General features: G+C 31.4%; 1 protein-coding gene across 7 annotated transcripts in view; it reads right to left on the reverse strand.

The window, feature by feature from the left end:
• Positions 1 to 1,426: 1,426 nt before the first annotated feature.
• The window catches only part of LOC148619820 (RUN and FYVE domain-containing protein 2-like), a 50,928-nt gene continuing 33,783 nt past the window's right edge, over positions 1,427 to 18,571 (reverse strand). For all 7 annotated transcript variants that reach the window (XM_088580138.1, XM_088580134.1, XM_088580139.1 and 4 more), the window contains 4 exons: positions 8,916 to 9,045; positions 7,104 to 7,198; positions 5,879 to 6,005; positions 1,427 to 4,073 (listed from right to left, as the gene is read on the reverse strand). In XM_088580138.1, the coding sequence (XP_088436264.1) occupies positions 3,930 to 4,073; positions 5,879 to 6,005; positions 7,104 to 7,198; positions 8,916 to 9,045 (496 nt within the window). In that variant the 3' untranslated portion in view covers positions 1,427 to 3,929. The remainder of the gene's footprint in view (positions 4,074 to 5,878; positions 6,006 to 7,103; positions 7,199 to 8,915; positions 9,046 to 18,571) is intronic.

Genomic DNA, 18,571 nt, shown 5'->3' on the forward strand with positions numbered 1-18,571 from the left:
ATAAAAAAAAATTATCCACTCCAGGTAAATATTGACATGAAAATAAAAGCAGTTCTTATGGTATTTTTTTTTAACATTTTTTATTGAATTTCTTTCAATTTCTTTGCACCAAAATAAATATTGCAGTATAACACTGAGTACACTGAAAATGATCATACAGTTCAACAAATATACTGGTACTTCACATGTACATTTCAAGAATCATAATTTCATTCACAAATATTGATAACTAATTAATAATATTTATAATATAATATGATTTCTTTATCCACAAGCCCTATATATCTAGATAATGTTTTCAAAATAATACTGATCAAAGTTCTTTCAGACCGAGTTCACAGACAATTGCACATATGCCATTTACATTGAATTTACCGGGAAATAATTTACAGATTCTTGGCAAATAATTTTTCTTTTTTGATATATGAATAATTCATCTTTGAACATGAAAGATACCTAAAATGCTTTGAAGGAATCCTTGTGCATTTTCCTATTTAGGAATTTCTGCGCTGTAAAAGATTTAGTGTCAACAAATATAGAACTAATTAAAAAATAAAGTCACACACCTTGTCTTGCTAAATTACAAAATTATAAATCAATCAGCTAAGATATTTGCAGATAGAATGATGGACAGACAGACAGACAGATGGACAAGGAAGGTGATTCCAATTTACCAACCACTCGTTGAGTGGTTTAAAGGTGCTTAAATCTTAACAGAGTATCCATTTAAAGTCATATTAAAAAATACAAAAATGCAGAAACAAAAAATAACCATTTGTTATGAAATAATGATCACCCATGCTACTTTTTTTTTTGTGGGAGGGACAATTAAAAATGAAAAAAATATCTTTTTGTATAATGAAACAATTGCCTGAGAACCCAGAAATGAACTGGTCTACAATGTTGATATTCTGATTTAAAGAATGAGATCTTTAATAAATGCTTGAAATTACCAATTTCAATTTCTATAATTGAATCAAATTGGTAAAATGGTATGGATATTTATTTAACATATAGCCACGTAATAGAGCTTTTTTCTAGATAATGTCACAAAACATATGCTCTATACTACGAAATAAAAGCAATAGCATTTATTTGTGGATAACAATAACTTACTCTCTGTGTGGAATGATAATGACACATGACATCAAAAGATAGAAAAATACACCTCTCTGATACCTGTGGCCAATTTCATAACATACCTCAAAATAAAATTTTCCTAAAATCCTTCCTCAACTCAAACTTTGACCAATCAGATCACTAGAAATTGAAGATTTGATGAAAAACTAAACTTCAGAGTCTACAGTGTAAAAGGTTGTCACATGTTATGACATCATAATAGAAAATAGCATTGTGATGTCATAACTTACGACAAACTTCACATATTTTTTAAAAAATTAACTGCTGAAACATGTTCTATTTGGGGCTCCAAGAATCAATACAGTCACTTTTCTTCAAGCCTATCTCTCTGAATGCATGAGGTATTGGATAGGACAGGTTCTACTGTATGAACTAACTGAGTATTCCAAGCTACAAAATGATTAAAAATCAACGAGATAGCACTAATAAAAAAAAGTCAACAAATAGATAAATAAAAAATCAAATGAAACATTTTGTAGCTTTGGTTATCTAGGTACATGGACAGAATGTAGTATTATTAAATGTACAATCTAATAACCTACAATATACTATAACAATATCGTAGTATAATAAATGTAAAAATGTCTTTGTTAAGTATATACTTGACAAGTCAGGGTGAAAAAGCTGTTTTCTTATCAATCAATGAAGACCAGAATAGAAGTACATATGAAGCTACTGGAGGCAGATCAAGGACTATTTACATGGTAGGCTTTCCAAAGCTACCGTGAAGGGACTATAGACCATATTATAAAATTATTCAAATTTTTACCTTAAAGATTTAGAAGGCTATTGATAAAGTGGATGCATGTCTGTAGTTCTATGCCGAAGTCTGTCTGACTATGGTGAAGTTTGAACAGATAAAAAACAGAAAACATACTATTTTGAAAGGTGTGACATCATAATTTAGTTAAGAAAAATAAAGATGTGGATCATCACTTCACGACTCTATCTTCTTTTCAAATTGTAATAGTAGTTAGGTCATTTTTGGTACAAATTGATGTAGTTGTGGTATAAGACATTGAAAATAACAAAAGATACAATTTATGTCATGGAAACAAGTCTAAAGTCTACGCATATTTTTCTATGATATATACCAGTAAATTTTCATTACTTTATTAAATAGCCGTTGATATTGTTCAAAGAAAAAATAAAAAGTCAACAACAACATCAGGAAACAATGATTGCATCATAGCATCATAATTACAGTTTTTCAGCTACCTGTTTAAAAATAGAAGGCTCTGTCAGTTTTCTGCTTTGTTTGTGGTAAGTCCAACCAAGTTACACTGAAAATTAGCTGAGTATACAACAATGACATGTTTAAATTTGATATGAACAAAAAAATAAAAAATAAAATACTCACATCTTCAAGATTTCCAACTTATTAATATATCATGATGTTATGAATTCATTGACCACTAACAAGAAACACAAAAAAGGATGTCAATATATTTTCTTCAAGAGGAAATGAAAAAAGGGAGAAAACCCTTGAAAATTTCATTTCAAAGATAATTAGAATTTTCATTGTTACTTTCAATGTTATTTAAGCAGTGATTAAGTTTCACAAGCATAATATATAGTCTTGGTTGTAACTTTTTTTCCTCAGTTACTAAAATTGTACAAATATGGAATGCATGTATGGTAACAAATGTCTGTTTGAGAAAGACTTGAGCAAACAATGACATATGGACAGCTTATTTAAAGATAAATATAACATAGCTTTAAAAATATCAACCTAGTACAAAATTCTGAAAAAACCAATTTTGCCACAAATCAGTAGGCAGGTCTAGCTCCAATGCTGTCATATTTACAGGGCAATGTATATTTGGGCCAAATCAGGACCAAGACAATATTTATTTGGACCATATTGAAGTACTGCCATATTTACATGGTACACAGCTGTTCAAAACACAAGCACATATACATCTGCTGTTTTAAAGAACTAAATTTACACTGATTGATTTTTTTTTCACATTTTATAATTTGAATACCATCATTTGACAAAGACTCACATTAGAAGCATGAATATTCTGTATAAGAAAATGGTAAATAGGCAGATCCTCTAAGGCTAAAAAAGTTTGGAGGATTATATAGTAAAAATTGAAAAATAAATAAAGCAGGCCATTAGGCAAGTCAGCCCCCAACCCTCCCCCTTTTTTCAAAATTACTAGATCTGCCACTGTTGTAAATAGATGAACCAATAAAAATATCTCTGGAACTTTAAATGGAAATAATCAGTATCTTTTTTAGCATTTACATTCACCATATATTGACATTAAATTATTTAAAGTTAACAAATTGAGAATTTCCCAGCATTAAACAAGCTTCATTTTGGAACTCTTGTAATTTTCTGTCAATCATTACAGAAATAGTCTGAGTTGCATAAAATGTACTGGTAGGTGTGAATAGATTTACCTTAAAGCAAGATTTGATGTTAAACAGATTACAAAGTAAAAAAAAAGGGAGGCTAGATACAACCATCCTTAATTTATCTCTGTATTTTATAATTTTAACATGTAACTAATATTGTGCAAATTTAAATATACAGCTGGAATTACAATCATAAAAATGGCAGTGTTACGATTTCAAAATGACCTCAAAGCTGGAGGTCAACTGGGAGGTCAACTATATCTTGACCATCAGATGTCATGTGGTGACCTAACAAGTTAATAGGTCAAAGCAATAATAACATCTATTTTTAACAGCTGTTTGCTGTTATAGTTTGACCATATTAATAAAGGTCACATCATTAGTTAACATCCAATCATTACTTGATTAGAAAAGGTCGAAGGTCAATTGCTGGCCGAGGAGTATCTTTGTAGCAGTACTGTTTGACAGTCATCACATACACGAACTGGTTTTGCAGATGATGGAAGAGGCATTTTATTGTCTGAACACTCATTACAAAAAATATCTCCACAATGTCTACAATGGTGCTGTAAAAATAAAGAAACATAAATTAGTGGAAGTTCATAAACAATTGAAAATTGTGCAGTTTTTATTTTCATTACAAGAAACAAAAAAAAAGCAAAATTTGTTCACTTGACAGAACCAAAATGTTTTGGATAAATTGTTTCGGTTGCTAATTTTCACTGGTTCTGTCAAGTGAACATATTTGCAAATATAAATTTTCATATTTGAACATGAGAATCAGTACATTTATAATGTTGATACCAAAAATATTGGCATGAGAATCAAATAACTATTACATGGATTATTTTAAATTTAAAGGATCTATTTTTTTTTCAGTTAGGGTGCAGAATTTTCATCACCATAACACTTCCCTCGAAGTTGATATTTAAATATTTTTTGGTGCTTAAGAAACCCTAACATCTTTCATTTACCATAAAACAGCAAATTTTTGACAATGTTTACAAAAGAGAAACAAAAGAATAAATACAAATTAGTTTTTTAATGCCATAGATACAAAGAAAATGGCAAATCATACTATGAAGAACTTACGGGAATCATAAACAAAATTCATCTGTCCTTAGGCTATAACTTTTTAATAATTTATAAAATTTTGTCTGTAGCTCAGCATTTTCAATATATGCATCCCTCAAGAAACTAATTTTAGAAATTTTTTCTTACTTTAAGATTTATAGTGTGTATATTTAACATGTTTATTACCAAGGGTTCTCCTCGACCTAACAAACTTCCTGGCACGTGGTGTTCAATGTGGCAGCCTTTTATGTAGATGATATTTAGATTTAAACTTTTTAGATTATTCCTAATTCTGAACATATTGGCACTTTAAAACTGAATAATATGAAAGTCTCTGATCTTTGGAGGTTTATCTATGGAAATTAAAGATTTTGAAACCCAAATGTTTAAAATATTTTATGAATATGAAGAAAAAGCATTTAACTAAACTGAAAATTACATATACTTGGCTGACATTTTCATCAGGGTGGGGTTGTTGTCTCTTTGACATATACACCGTAGACTTTTCTCTTTATATTGATTATTGAAAATGCAAATGAATGTATAATTACTAAGTAATAGTAGTAGGGGTGTTTTTTGATTGACCTCATAAGACAAAGAGCCCTTACATGGTCAGCAGATTTTCTTTCTTTTTTAAAGGGGAAGGGGGAGGGTAAACCGTGAAGTACAGATTTGAAGAAGTGCATGGGATACATGCAGGTGGCTAGAAATCTTGTCACTTGCTTGGCTTCAACCTGCAGCAGTGCCAAACATTGTGAATGAGATTAAAATACCAGTAAAGGATTTCACCAAGTGTTGAGCTGATTATAAGTAATAATTTCAGTGTTATTTTATTTAATGATATCATAACTAACAATGAATTTTACACATGCATTTTTTTTTTTTTTTTTTTTGTGAAATCGATCATAGTACCAAATCATAATTGGACCCTACATGGATTGAAGCAGAAAAATATAAACAAAAACTACGGGATAAGTAATCAACTACCCACTGAGATGTAATAATAATAAAAATGTTTAAATTGTTAATTTTTATCTACTTTAAAGGTTTATACCTTCTTCCTTCTTGATTTATCAATGTACTTTGTCATTTAGAAATCTTTTCATGGTTCAAAAAAACTTTACAATGGTATCTAGACTTACCCCTCTAGACTTCCTGTATATGTTATAGTATAATTTTAACCTCTTACCATATCTATTGGTAGTTCATAACCTACCTTATCCTAAACTCATATGGAGACCATGCATGGCAACTGATATATCTCAATCCTCAATTTGTTTTTGGTAATTAGACTTACTTTTCTTCGAGATATTGAAAACTCTTTCGTACATGCTTTACAATGTGTTGCATCTTTGTCCCCTTTCCAAACTTGGTCCTTTATCTGCAACTGTGCTTCTTTCATATCTTCTACCCGTAGTTTTGATCTGCAACACATAAGAAGTTTAACAAAGCTGTTTCTTTTGTTCATACAATATTTTGGGCAAAAACAAATAGTACCATTACTTTTGAATCAAGTTCAAAAAAAAAATCTCAAATTGAGATTTTTCTCAATTTCTTCAGGTTTTTCTTCAAGTACCATAGTTCAAACAGGCTGCTTTCAACTTAAACTGATGAAGAATTTGAAAAAATCCTCAATCTGAGACTTCTTTTTTATGAAACCCAGGCCAGGTCTTTTTAGTTACCCAGTATTTTCCTTACTTTAAACAGTGATTAAGCAAATTCATTAAAAAAATACACCTAAATAAGATGTTACTCATTAACATAAATAAAATGCATTTGAAATTGCTCACCATATAGTCAAGTCTACTACAGCGCACTTACTAATGTAATTCTACCCATCAACACAAGCAAATTTCTCACTAAGATAAGACACTTCCTCTACTTAAACTCAGTTGATGTTCAACAACAATGTAATTGATGTTACTAAGGTGTACTAACTCACTATTAAGTGTAAGTATTTGTAAGAATCAGGCAAAATGGGAAAAATCAGAAACATGCATGTCAAAAACCCACTGACCTGACTATTTAATCTCACTCAAGGATGGTTAGTCTTTTTGAAAAGACCAATATTTGACCTCTGCACCATTGGATTTGCTCTAATATTTTTAAATAAAATGTTAGAAAAAATATAAGTTTTAACTGAGTTATATGCCTTTGAAATGTTTTTTTCTGTGCATTTCAATGAAATTTTATTTCATTCTACCAAAATGATATGGAAAATCTTGTCTTTTTTAATTGATTCCGATGGTGCAAACAGCCAAATTAAACTTTCAAAACAGTGGGTTTTTTCATACCATGTTTCACCTGCTGCCTGATTCTATATCAATGATTTGATGTCACCTTTTAAAGTATCATAAGGTGCATCCCTTCTATATTTGGTTCTTCACTCATGTAAAAGTACTTTCTCATTAAAATTAAGTCCTAATAATTTGACATTGCTCACCAATATAAATGTATGAAGTAAAAGATAAAATGTTAACTTTATCTATACTATATTGACACTGCTTACTAAATATACTTACTCACTAAGATGTGACCCTAACTCTGCTAATGCTCTTTCCTGTTCTTCACATGTTTTCTGTAAACTCAAGTGACCCTTCTGCAATTCGTCATAGTCCTAGGAAAAAAAATCATACTGTAAAATACTAAATTGGGTTGATATATCACACTAATTGCAAACATTGAAATCTTTAGTTTCTTCTGTCTTTATTTAATTGTCTAATTTTTTTTAAGTTTGGATTTAGAGCAGCAACAAGTACATACTTCGAAATTGTGAAAGTTTGTATATTCTGACTAATCAGATTGATTGATTGATTGTTGGGGTTTAACGTCCGAGCAGCAATATTTCAGCTATATTCAGACAATGAACATGAACGGATGATAAAATGAACATGAAATGATGATGAAATGAAAAACGGGATGGGACACAAGGACAGTAGGGTCGACAAATTTTGATTGCCACTAGCAAAAGGGAAGGATGGGTAAGGTCGGGCAATTTAGCCTCCTGTGGCGGAGCGCAAAGGTTCCTACTCCTATCGAATACCACAGCAGGGTTCTTTAACGTGCGAGGAACGTGGCATCTTTCCCAACACGGTGCACCACTATGGTTTGCGGTCAGGATTTCCGTATTATAGCCTGACAACCCCAGCATGTAACATGCCAGGGGTACCCCATTCCACCACCTGGGGCACACATCCCAGTTGCTCTGTGGGCAGAGCGCCTAGCCCCCGGCTAGGTTTCTGAGCACTATTTAGTCGCCTTTTACGACAAGCTTAGCGCTGCTGCAGGCCTATTCTTTTAACACCAGGACCTGCACAGGTTGACTAATCAGAAGACCATGATAACACCCTGTTACACTATATGTGAGTTACAGGGAATTTGACTTATTATGTATTTTGTATACTGGGAATCACTGAAAATTTCTGGGATTATGTTTTTCACACTAGAGACATGCAATGGTATTTCTAGTTTTACCCATACATGAGATAAAACACTCAATGTTTATAACAACACAATAAAACTTATTTATGATGTTCTCTTATTATGAAGGAATACTAATGACAGGCAAAGTGTTCTGAATTAACCAAAGTTAATGATAAAAATAAGATGAAAACTAAATCTTACAGGACTGAGACTGCAAGACAAGAGCCTTGTTAGAGAACTTGAAATCTTACCCTTGGGTGTCTGAGATTTCTTTTAGGGACAGAGTCGAGTGACTAACAGTAATAGGATAATTAATTGAAAAGAGTGAATAACCAAAATAATATAACGAATGCCGAAGAACACTTAGATTTAAATCCTCAAGTGTTCTTGGCACGAATGATCATTTTTTGGTTATTCACAATAAACTACCGATTATCCTATTTATTATAAAGATTTTCTTCATAGTTTAACAATATTTTCAACATGAATTTTAAATCTGTGATTGGCGAATCGATATCAAAGTTGTGAAGTTTTGGTAGGAGAAAGTCCGAGAGTATTACCAAATTAATTTCACAGTGCGAATTATCAAATTTAATTACACTGGGAACATTAGATAAAACACTGCTGTCTATATAATAATATTGCTTCACTGTTGGTGACAAAGGTAAAAGGAAACATGTACATCTGCATGCCTTCGACAGACACCAACACAACATCAACTGCAACCCTTTTTTTTCTATTTTAGATGTTATATTTAAAATTATAATGACAACAACACTCAAGCTATCTCAAGTTGCGGTAACTTGTTATATTTGTCAAATCTCTTGCTTTTACAGCTGTTAGAATTTTTTTTACTGTATTATTCTAACAGTTCCATAATTTTCTATAACCTGATGTACACTTGAACATACTTTTTCTAAATGTTTTAACTGTTGTAATTCAGTTTGTATTTCAGCAGAGGTTGTCTTCTCCATTTCAAGAGTTTTCTGTAGAGTGGCTCGCCATTCTTTTTCTATACGTAAGTCTGTTTCCAATGCTGTGCTGTAATAAAAAACAAAAATAGGTAACCTTTTTTACATGATGTAAGATGAATAAAAATATATTTGTAGTACTGTAAATATCCAATTTTCACAGTAGCAACATTTCAATTATGAACAAATTGCAAGAATTAAATTCTGCAGGTTTGAATAAATAAATGGTTTCATAATGCAACTAGAGGCTCCAAGGAGCCCAAATTGCTCAACTAATTCATTTTTCATCCTTTTAAGGACAATAACTCTAACAGGGAGTCACCAAACAACTTTGACATGGCATGGCCTTTGTTGGCTTTATCATAAGGATGATTTCATCAATTTGAAGTTTTTTTCTATCACGAAGATATTGGCTGAAAACTGTAAAATATGTCATTTTTCACCTTTCATGGGCAATAACTCTAACAAGAAGTTGTCCTACAACTTTAATCCTGCGAAGACTATTGTAGAGCTCTTCAAGCCAAAGAGGAAGGTCATCTTCATTTTTCTCTTTCCAACATAGTTTTTGAGATTTACCTTGAAATAAGTGGCTTTACTCCTATGTTCTATTTAAGGACATGGCAGGCATGTTTTTCAATGGATCAAATTTTGTGCACCATGCCTTAAGGAACATTCATTAAAATCTGTCAAGTAGTCTGAGAGAAGAAGATTTTAAAGAAGAGTTTACACACAAGACGACACCCATAACGATGACAGATACAATGCAAAGTCTGGCAATAGCTCATCAACAATCAACAGATTTTTTATTTCAGGATACTTTTTTGCACTTATTTAACAACCATGAAAATAGCTACAATAAGTAAAACCACCAAAGAAAGTTCATTAACAGCAAGTCACCGTATGTTTAAAGACAGAGAAATTTCAAAATTTGTTGGGGGGGGGGGGGGGGCAACACCTTCTAAGTAAAATGAAATTAATGAAAAAAGCAATGGAGTATAAACTGATAGAAAAGAAAGAAACTAGTTGCAGTGATGTAATTAAACAGACTCAGTGCATGTACTATCTGTGCAGGGCACAGAAGTTCAAAACTCCCATCATCATTTGGTACTTGGGATGCATATACATGTATAATATAAGGGTATTGTTGAAAAATACAGCCTTGTAAGTGTATGAGGGTTAAAGTCAGGGCAACATGAAAGGCTTCGCCAAGTATTTCCCATGTCTGGTGACAAGTACATTAACATGTATTCTTCTACAATAAATATCAAAGTATTTATTTGCAGCTTACAACCAACAGATATCAAACTGGGAGATTTTAAATATAAAATACAGAATAGAAAGACAACTCTAGTAAAGCTGAAGTCATAAAGAGGCACACACATTGTACTTGTCTCATTCTGTTGAGGGACAACCACTCAATATTGATGGAAAGGCTGGAAGATTTCCTCGGATCAAAATATTTTTTTTTATATGAATGGTTAAAAAATTTATTTTTCACACAGACACCAAATCAAATTATTTATTTTCATATATGTACATTGTAAATGTATAATGCTAGGATTAGAGTGATTTGAAAGAATCAAAATTTTTTTCTTTCTCTTTTTTTCAAGATCAAAATAAAATCCTGCAAGCCTTAATGGCCATGACCTCTTATCAGAATGTGGACCAGAATGCTAGGCAGGCCAATGACTCAAGGACAGAAATAACAAAGAAATATTGTCAAAATGAAGTTTTGATGAAACAGATAGAAATCAAATCTAAGCACCTTCTATTTACACAGAACATACAGTGTGGTGGGAATTTTTTTAAGGGTGCTAATTTTGGTGTATCTCAGCAGTCTGTCTGAAAATGCCAAAATAAATTCCGCAAAATATTTATTCTGGGCTTAAATACTTAGTGCACTAACTCAGCATTCACTAAAATAAGGAAACAACAAAAATTTTCATATGCCATTTTGCCTCAAATGGGCAATTTTACACCTGCCAAAATAACCTCAACATACAATTTTAGAAAGATATTATCTTGTCACTGACATATGACTTGTAGCTTGAATGAATCTTTCATCTGCTACTCTCTCTCCCAAGTTTTAATTATCTAAACATCCAAAATTGCTATTGGATGAAACTTTTCTATAAAAGAAAGGCAAAAACAATTAAAAAAACTGAGTCTAAAACAAGTAATTAAAAATTATTTACAACCCAGCATTGTTCAAAACCTAACACTTAATCTTCGTCAAATGTTGTCTTCCAGCTTGAATATTTTTTTATGTCAGATTCTAACAAATTTTTGCTGTTATTCATCAAATCTTTCAAGCTCAGGGGAGATGAACTTTGAACTTTTCTTCTTTGATTGATCAATGTGTCTTTGAAATGTCTGTGATAGTTTTAGAATTATCTCCCTTTAGTCAAATTGACAACCAGTGGTTATTTTAGAACAGCATAAATTAAAACAAGATTCTACAAAAGTCTTCCTCTTTCCACTAAATTTAATCCCCATTTTTTAATATTTATTTGTCAGACATAATTTTTGAAAGACAATTATTGCTTTTGTATATATTATCAGTTCTTTGACCTATAGCATTTCTTGTTTTTTTTTTTCAGGCAGTGTGCTTCTTTGGAGTGCAGGAGTTCATGAGGTCAAATTACCAGCAGAGTCCTGCCAGCTACTCTAAATTAGTAGTTGCTGCTATTTTGAAGTGCAGAAGGTCATAAGGTCAAAATACCAGCAGACGTTAGCCAGCCACTTTAAATTGGTAGTTGCTGCTTCTCTACCAAGTATCAGAGACAAGTAGTGAAGCTGGGATGAAATTTCTGGATTTTTAAACCACAATAAATCTTCTAATTATATATATTAATAACATTACCCCACTATTCATTGTTGTTATTGCCTAATATTTACTTTCTCAGGCTGCTGCTGTGATATTTTAAAATACTGGCTATTTAAATTGTCTAATTGACTGTGATATCACAGATACACAGAACAATGTCTGTTTTCAATGCCTCCACAAAACACCACATCTAGTCTTATGAAGTTCACTGTGATTTTTTTCTATCTCAACTTCAATCTCTCATTATTCTGTATTTATCACTTAATTTTTGTCAATTTTTTCTTTGTTCTTACTAGCTGTTATGGGTGAGTTTCCAAATACATTTATCTCTATTCATTTACCCTCTTTAAAACTGATTTGTTCAACGTGTCATAGTTTTTCTTTCCTCTTTCATATACCCCAGACTTGACTTTCCATAAGCAACTCAGCAGGTGTTTCTAGAAAAGCAGAGGGTGCTTACTCTACAAGTGCGCCTGGTCCATGCTCCCAGTTTTTAGTGGGGTCCCAGTTGCTCATTTACTTTTGTTACTTTGTAAGTATTATTTTAATTACGTTATGTTCTTTGTTGTGTTTGTCTGTTTTCCATATCTGATTTTTTTTTATTTCTTCTAGAATTTTGATTCCCTTGATTACTCTTTTAATACACTGTATAAAGTGTAATTTTAAAGGGTGCTAATAAGTCTGTCTAAAAGCACTAAGATATATTCCGCAAAATAATTGTCTGAGCATAAGTATTTAGTGCACCCCTTAGCATCTGCCAAAATTAGAAAATGCCAAATTTCTGGTTTTCTTTTTCCCCTAAAAATCACATATTATGTGGTACTCTCCTGTCACATGGTACTGTCCTGTCACATGGTAGATTATTAAGATATGACTTATTTGTTCTAAAGCTACCTATAACTGCCATAGGTTCTCTAAATTTTATATTGAAATTAATGGTATAATTAACATGACTATTGACAAACTCAATACTTTATGGTTTCACTTATATAAAATAACAGATCTTTTGGCTCCTTCTGAAAACAAAAAACAAAAAAACATTATCTTGTAAATGACCATGCCAAAGGAACTGATGATTTCCTTTCTCAGTGCACTAGAGTTAGATAGGAAATTAGTCATAAAATTAAATGAAGCACATGCCATTGTCTTTCTGCTTTAGGCAAAACAGTGATTGACATAATAATATTAGTTGTCTTCACTCAGATTAATGCTTCCTTTCTAGACTCTAGACCTGGAACAGCACATAACTACACTAAAAATACTACAAAAAACACACACCAATTACACAATACCTGCTAAAATGAATGAGTAAGATGAAAATTTTAGGAGGAATAATGCAACATTTCCTGTAGCAATAAATTTATTTTTATATAGAAAAAATATTGTAAAATCTTATTGATTTAAAAAAGTACAATCTATTCTATCCACCACAACATCATCAACCATGTGACACTGGCAAGGAAGAGAATTGATTGTTGATGGACTGACAGTATTTGTCACAAATGCTTCAGTTTGATAGTGAATGGATGAAGTCAGAGATAACGAACAAAAAATTTGTCACTTTTTTGATAATTTCAGCAAGACTGCAATTTTTACAAACAATGAATTGATTACCATTTGCAAAGGATATGTAATAATGTTTTTCTTATTATGATAATCCACTTTTTAGAAAATGCAAAAAACAACATTTAGCTCTATGTTTTCTAACTGTTTTCTAACAAGTATACACCTTCAATAACCCATTGATAACTAAAAATATTACATATTCAATGTTATAAATCAACATAAAATAGAGAGTAATTCATGAACTGGCCAAAAAAAGGAAAAATTGAAATTTTGATACATTTATCAGCATGCTACAATGTACATGTATATGGCAAAATTTCACCTCTAGCATTGTCTGAAAAAAAATTGATATGAAAGATGCTTATCCTTAGTAAATTGTTATCACTTTGACAGACATCCTTGATTTGTTTGCAAAAGTTGCAGATTTGCTGAAATTGTTGAAAAAGTAGCAACCTTACAACTTATGAAAATCACACTAAACAACTGTGTGAAGTTTTGTTCTTATCTGACAATTACATATAAGATAAGGCAGGTTACAGACAGACAGACAGGAATATGGGACTTAATTTTCTTTCTATGATAGTATCTACTGATTTATAAATGCAATGGATCAATTAATTTTGGAAAAGGAGAGTCTCAAAAAAAAGGGGGTGAATAATCCAGGCTTTTATTTGCTCCTTTTCCCCAAAACTTTGTAAAAATCAACAAAATTTTCCAACAAAAAAGGGGGGACAGGGCTGAACCTTGAGTCCCCCAGTGAACAGACACTCTATAAAATTAGTAATTGTCTGATATACATGTATCTTTTTTGCCCAGCTTATGCAGAAAACTATGTTTTAATGCAGTAAAATTCTGAAAATTTCAAAATAAAATTTGTTTGACCGAGTTGTTCCAATTCATAACTGCTGTTTTTTGCCAAATAACTATTAGGATGAAAACAAAATAGTCCTGGATATATCTCTAGTTTACAGGGTGCTTTCTGTAGATGACATATTCTATAAACAATATGGAAGTTATATGTACTCCGCTAACAAAAAACATAAATGGAAAACAGGATCAGGCAAAAATATATTTGATAATGTAATAACATGTCAATCATTTTAACTATGTGAATTGAAAGGTTTTTGAGTGAAATCCTTCAAGAAACTGAATATCTTTGGCAAAAATAAAAAAAAAATCATATAAATCTCTAAAAAAATTTTGCTCCATGACATGATGACATGTAATAAAATCCTACAGCCAAAATGAACAGAAAATTTATAATCCAAGATATAAAAATGTAAAATTCTACTTTGACCAAAGGAAATATTTCCAAAATTTAATCTAGTGTTAATGTAGGAATTATGCAATATTGTGAAATTTTCCTAATTCAAATCCTTTTTGATCTTTGTACTCTGTTCAGTTTAGACAGATTTTTGGCTTACCAACGTTCAAAATACATTCAAATTCATGTAAAGGGACTTTCTAAAATGTTTGGTTTAGACAGTTCTTCAGATCAATAAAATATTAATTTTTGCAGTGGACTGAAAAAGCCGAAAAATAGTACCTGCGAATTTTATTTTTAATCCTATGTAACAGTACTCATTTGTTTTAACCACAAAATTTTATACTCATGAATATGTCACTGTACAGATTCTACAAAAATTTACAACCATGAAAATTGATGCATTTATAATAATCAGGGCTCAGTATACACAGGTCTCACTGTATATATTTTTTTGAGTTTTGAAGTTTTGGAAGAAATATCTTAAGGACTTCCTTAAAACCATTGTGGTTGTCTTACCATTGTACAAGTGAGGAAATTCATTAAAAATCTGGCGTAAGATAGGCATGAGGAACTATTAACTCAAGTGGGTCATGTAGGAGTTAAATCAAATCCAATTTGTCCTTAAAGATGACCAAAATTACCATTAAGATTTTCAACATCTGGTGTCTCTATATCACGTAACAAGTTCTATGGCCAGGAAATGAAAACATTTTTTACATGTGAAAGGCTTTGTTTCCCAATGACATCATAATGTTAAATTAATTAACATGACTGATAAACATAGTAAGACCAGTTTTGAATGACAGTCTCAATAGTATACTACAGTTGCTGTAATACATTTTGTCTTAGTTTCAAAATTACAGTTATTCTGTATTTCATGATAATAATTACAGCGAGTACTATAGTGAATTTGAGGTCATAGAGTTTGTCTTCCCTTGATTGAATTACCCTATTATGTGATGAACTTCTGGATAGTTGACTAGGAGATTAAACTTTCTATTACTGCTAAGGTACTTCAATTCATGGATACCAATTTCCATTGATTAGGGAAGAAACACAAGCTTGTGGATTCTTGAATTAGTGGTTTTAAAGTTTTCAGTATAAACATCAATGGAAATCTCCTTTTTATTGGAAATCAAATTTCATGGTTTAGCCTACCCACAAAAACCACGAAAATTGGTACCCAATGAAAAATAGTACTTTCACAGCATTATTTCATAGGTATTTAAATCTGTGTCTGATAGAAATCTTAAATCTCTTTGTCAACACACCAGGTAATGATCATTCAATCAAAAGAAGACCTACTCTTGATCTATTCCTTGATGACTCGAAGTTAACTATGTAATTCGCTGTAAAATAAATAATTTAAAAAGGAAATAAAACAATAAATCTAAGAACAACTGGTTCACTAGTGATACCCCCTTTCAATCATGTTATATGGAAAATAAACAAAGTCCTTGGTAAACAAGAAGTTGTTGACAAATTTTTTCGAAAACAAATCCCACCACATGGCATACCTACGGAAAGAATATTAAAAAAAAATTCAAAACGCTGTGATGATTAGTTGCTGAGAAAAATGCAACAGAAAAAATTGTTCCATACAGACACACAGGCAAGGGTAAATTAGCCCCTCTTCTCTGGAGCCGGGGTATAATTACAATCAGGAATATAGCATTATGTTCATTTGTCTATTGTTATTGATGAGTACAGTAATAAATATCTGATAAGAATCAAAGTTATCCAATGATACAAGAATAACCATATAATTCAGCTAAGATTGTATTGATCTTAACATTGCACTAAGAATCTTCAATTTAACCCTTTAGGTATTGTAGATCACACCTATCATGATGCATATTCTCATTGTACTTGCTTCTGAAATGTGCTATTATCTGGATTAGGCCTTGGTTTTATTAATAAAAATCTTAAATTGAGATTTTCTTCAATTTCTCTAGTTTTTCCTCAAGTATTCATATTCAAGTGGTTTAATTGGTCAAAAATTGAGTTGAGGAAGCATTTGAGGAAATATTTTAGGAAACTGGGCTCAGAATGGACATAACTAGGGATAAGAAAAGATACAAGATAGTTCAATGTATTAAATCTAAAAATACACCCCATTGGATGGTCCACGGTGGGAGGGAGTCCTGGAGGTTGATACCTCTTCCCCCTTTGTTCGAAAATTTTGATAATCTTGTGTATTACCTGGGCAAACATGAAGTTGGTACATGTATGATTGTATCAAATACAGAATCTATCTAATTTTGCCAAATGATCTATAGCCATGGTAAAAAAGTGATAAACACATGACCAACATTTCGTGCAACACATCCGCTGCATCAGTTAATAAATATGAAGAAACCAGTCCTATTGGAATTGAAATAAATCATGTAAACTCCATTTTATCATTGTTTTACCACGGGCTGGCCATTTATGTCGTTATTTAACCCCTCACCATTGCTCAGGGTAAAACAATGCAACATAAATGGCCAGTCTGTGGTAAAACAATGATAAAATGAAGTTTCCGTGATTTATTTCTTAAGTATCTACAAGTAGCAGTTGTTTAAATTATATCTACAGGTAGCAGTTGTTTAAATTATATCTACAAGTGGCAGTTGTTTAAATTATTTCTCCATCACAGATAGTCAAAATTTAGCATTGGAACTTTCAGCAATATATAGAAATCTAAATTTTACCACAGAGAATAAAAGATAATTTAAATTGAGACTTGGTTGAAGGAGAATCAGTCTGTCAGTGAGATTATATCAACAAATAGTATTTAAACTGACAGCACTTGATGAAAATGGGGGGGGGAGTGTAATTTGTCTTACATAACTGATTCATTTTAACCTTACACTTATCTCATAATTTTGACATTGTAAAATTTTGTTTACTCAGTTTACCCCTATATCACATTTCAGTACAGTAAAATCTGTCCTAACTGAACCCTTTTTGGACTTTTATTTGATTTAGACTGATGCTTGCTTGCCTAGTTTCAAAATACATCAGAACTGATGTAACTGGACTTTAATAAGTGTCTGGTATGGATAGGTTTTCAGTTAATTCAGGGTTTCATTTAGACAGGTCTTACAGTAAATATTGGCATAACCACACAAAGTGTTTTTCACACAGTAACCCCAGACAGATAAAGACAGAAAACTACTTATACATGACCATAACTATACACCCACAACAGGATGTTTAATCTATATTACACTTTATTCAGACATGTCTTCTTGGACAAAATAATCACATTCCAGTAAAACAACTCCAGCTGAATTAATAGAAATTTACACTTATATCTGAATGAGACTATCTCTGCTGCCAATAAGATAAATTAAGTAAAAATAAAGCTGCAAGTTGTTCCTTGCATGATACCTCTTGTCATAAAGTTAGGAAATATTTTTTCAAATTAAAATGAAAACTATACAAGTGGTCGTTGTCAAATGTTCAAAACAGCTTTACTCAAGATCTACAAATAGGATGGAGCTAAAAAAGATCAAACTTGATATGTATCTTATAGTATTATACATGTACAATTTTATGATGTTGGAATAAAATCCATAAATAGGAGAATCACAAATGTTCAAAACAGCATACATGTAATTAGAAAACGACAAACAAAGTTTGCAAAAAATTGATCTTGGGTTGATAAACTTAAACAAAACAATTATTTAAATATTCAAATATTGAAACAAATCCTCTGATCAGTTTTAAATTATCATCCAGAAACCACTGGGTTACAGACAAACAGACATGGTTCCAAATGTAAGTATGAAATTTATGTGATGATTTAAGTTTTAACCTCATGAGGACCTCATGAAACCAGCTAAAATTGCAACAAATCAAAGCAACATAACAGAAAACTTCAGAATTGATCAGCCAATCAGAATTCATCTTTCATGAATTTGAAAGCATTATCTAAAGGGAAAAACCAGA

This window comes from Perna viridis, chromosome 4 (assembly GCF_037379345.1).
Source record: "Perna viridis isolate PV_CMFRI_1.1 ecotype Kerala chromosome 4, ASM3737934v1, whole genome shotgun sequence".
NCBI classification, from domain to species: domain Eukaryota; kingdom Metazoa; phylum Mollusca; class Bivalvia; order Mytilida; family Mytilidae; genus Perna; species Perna viridis.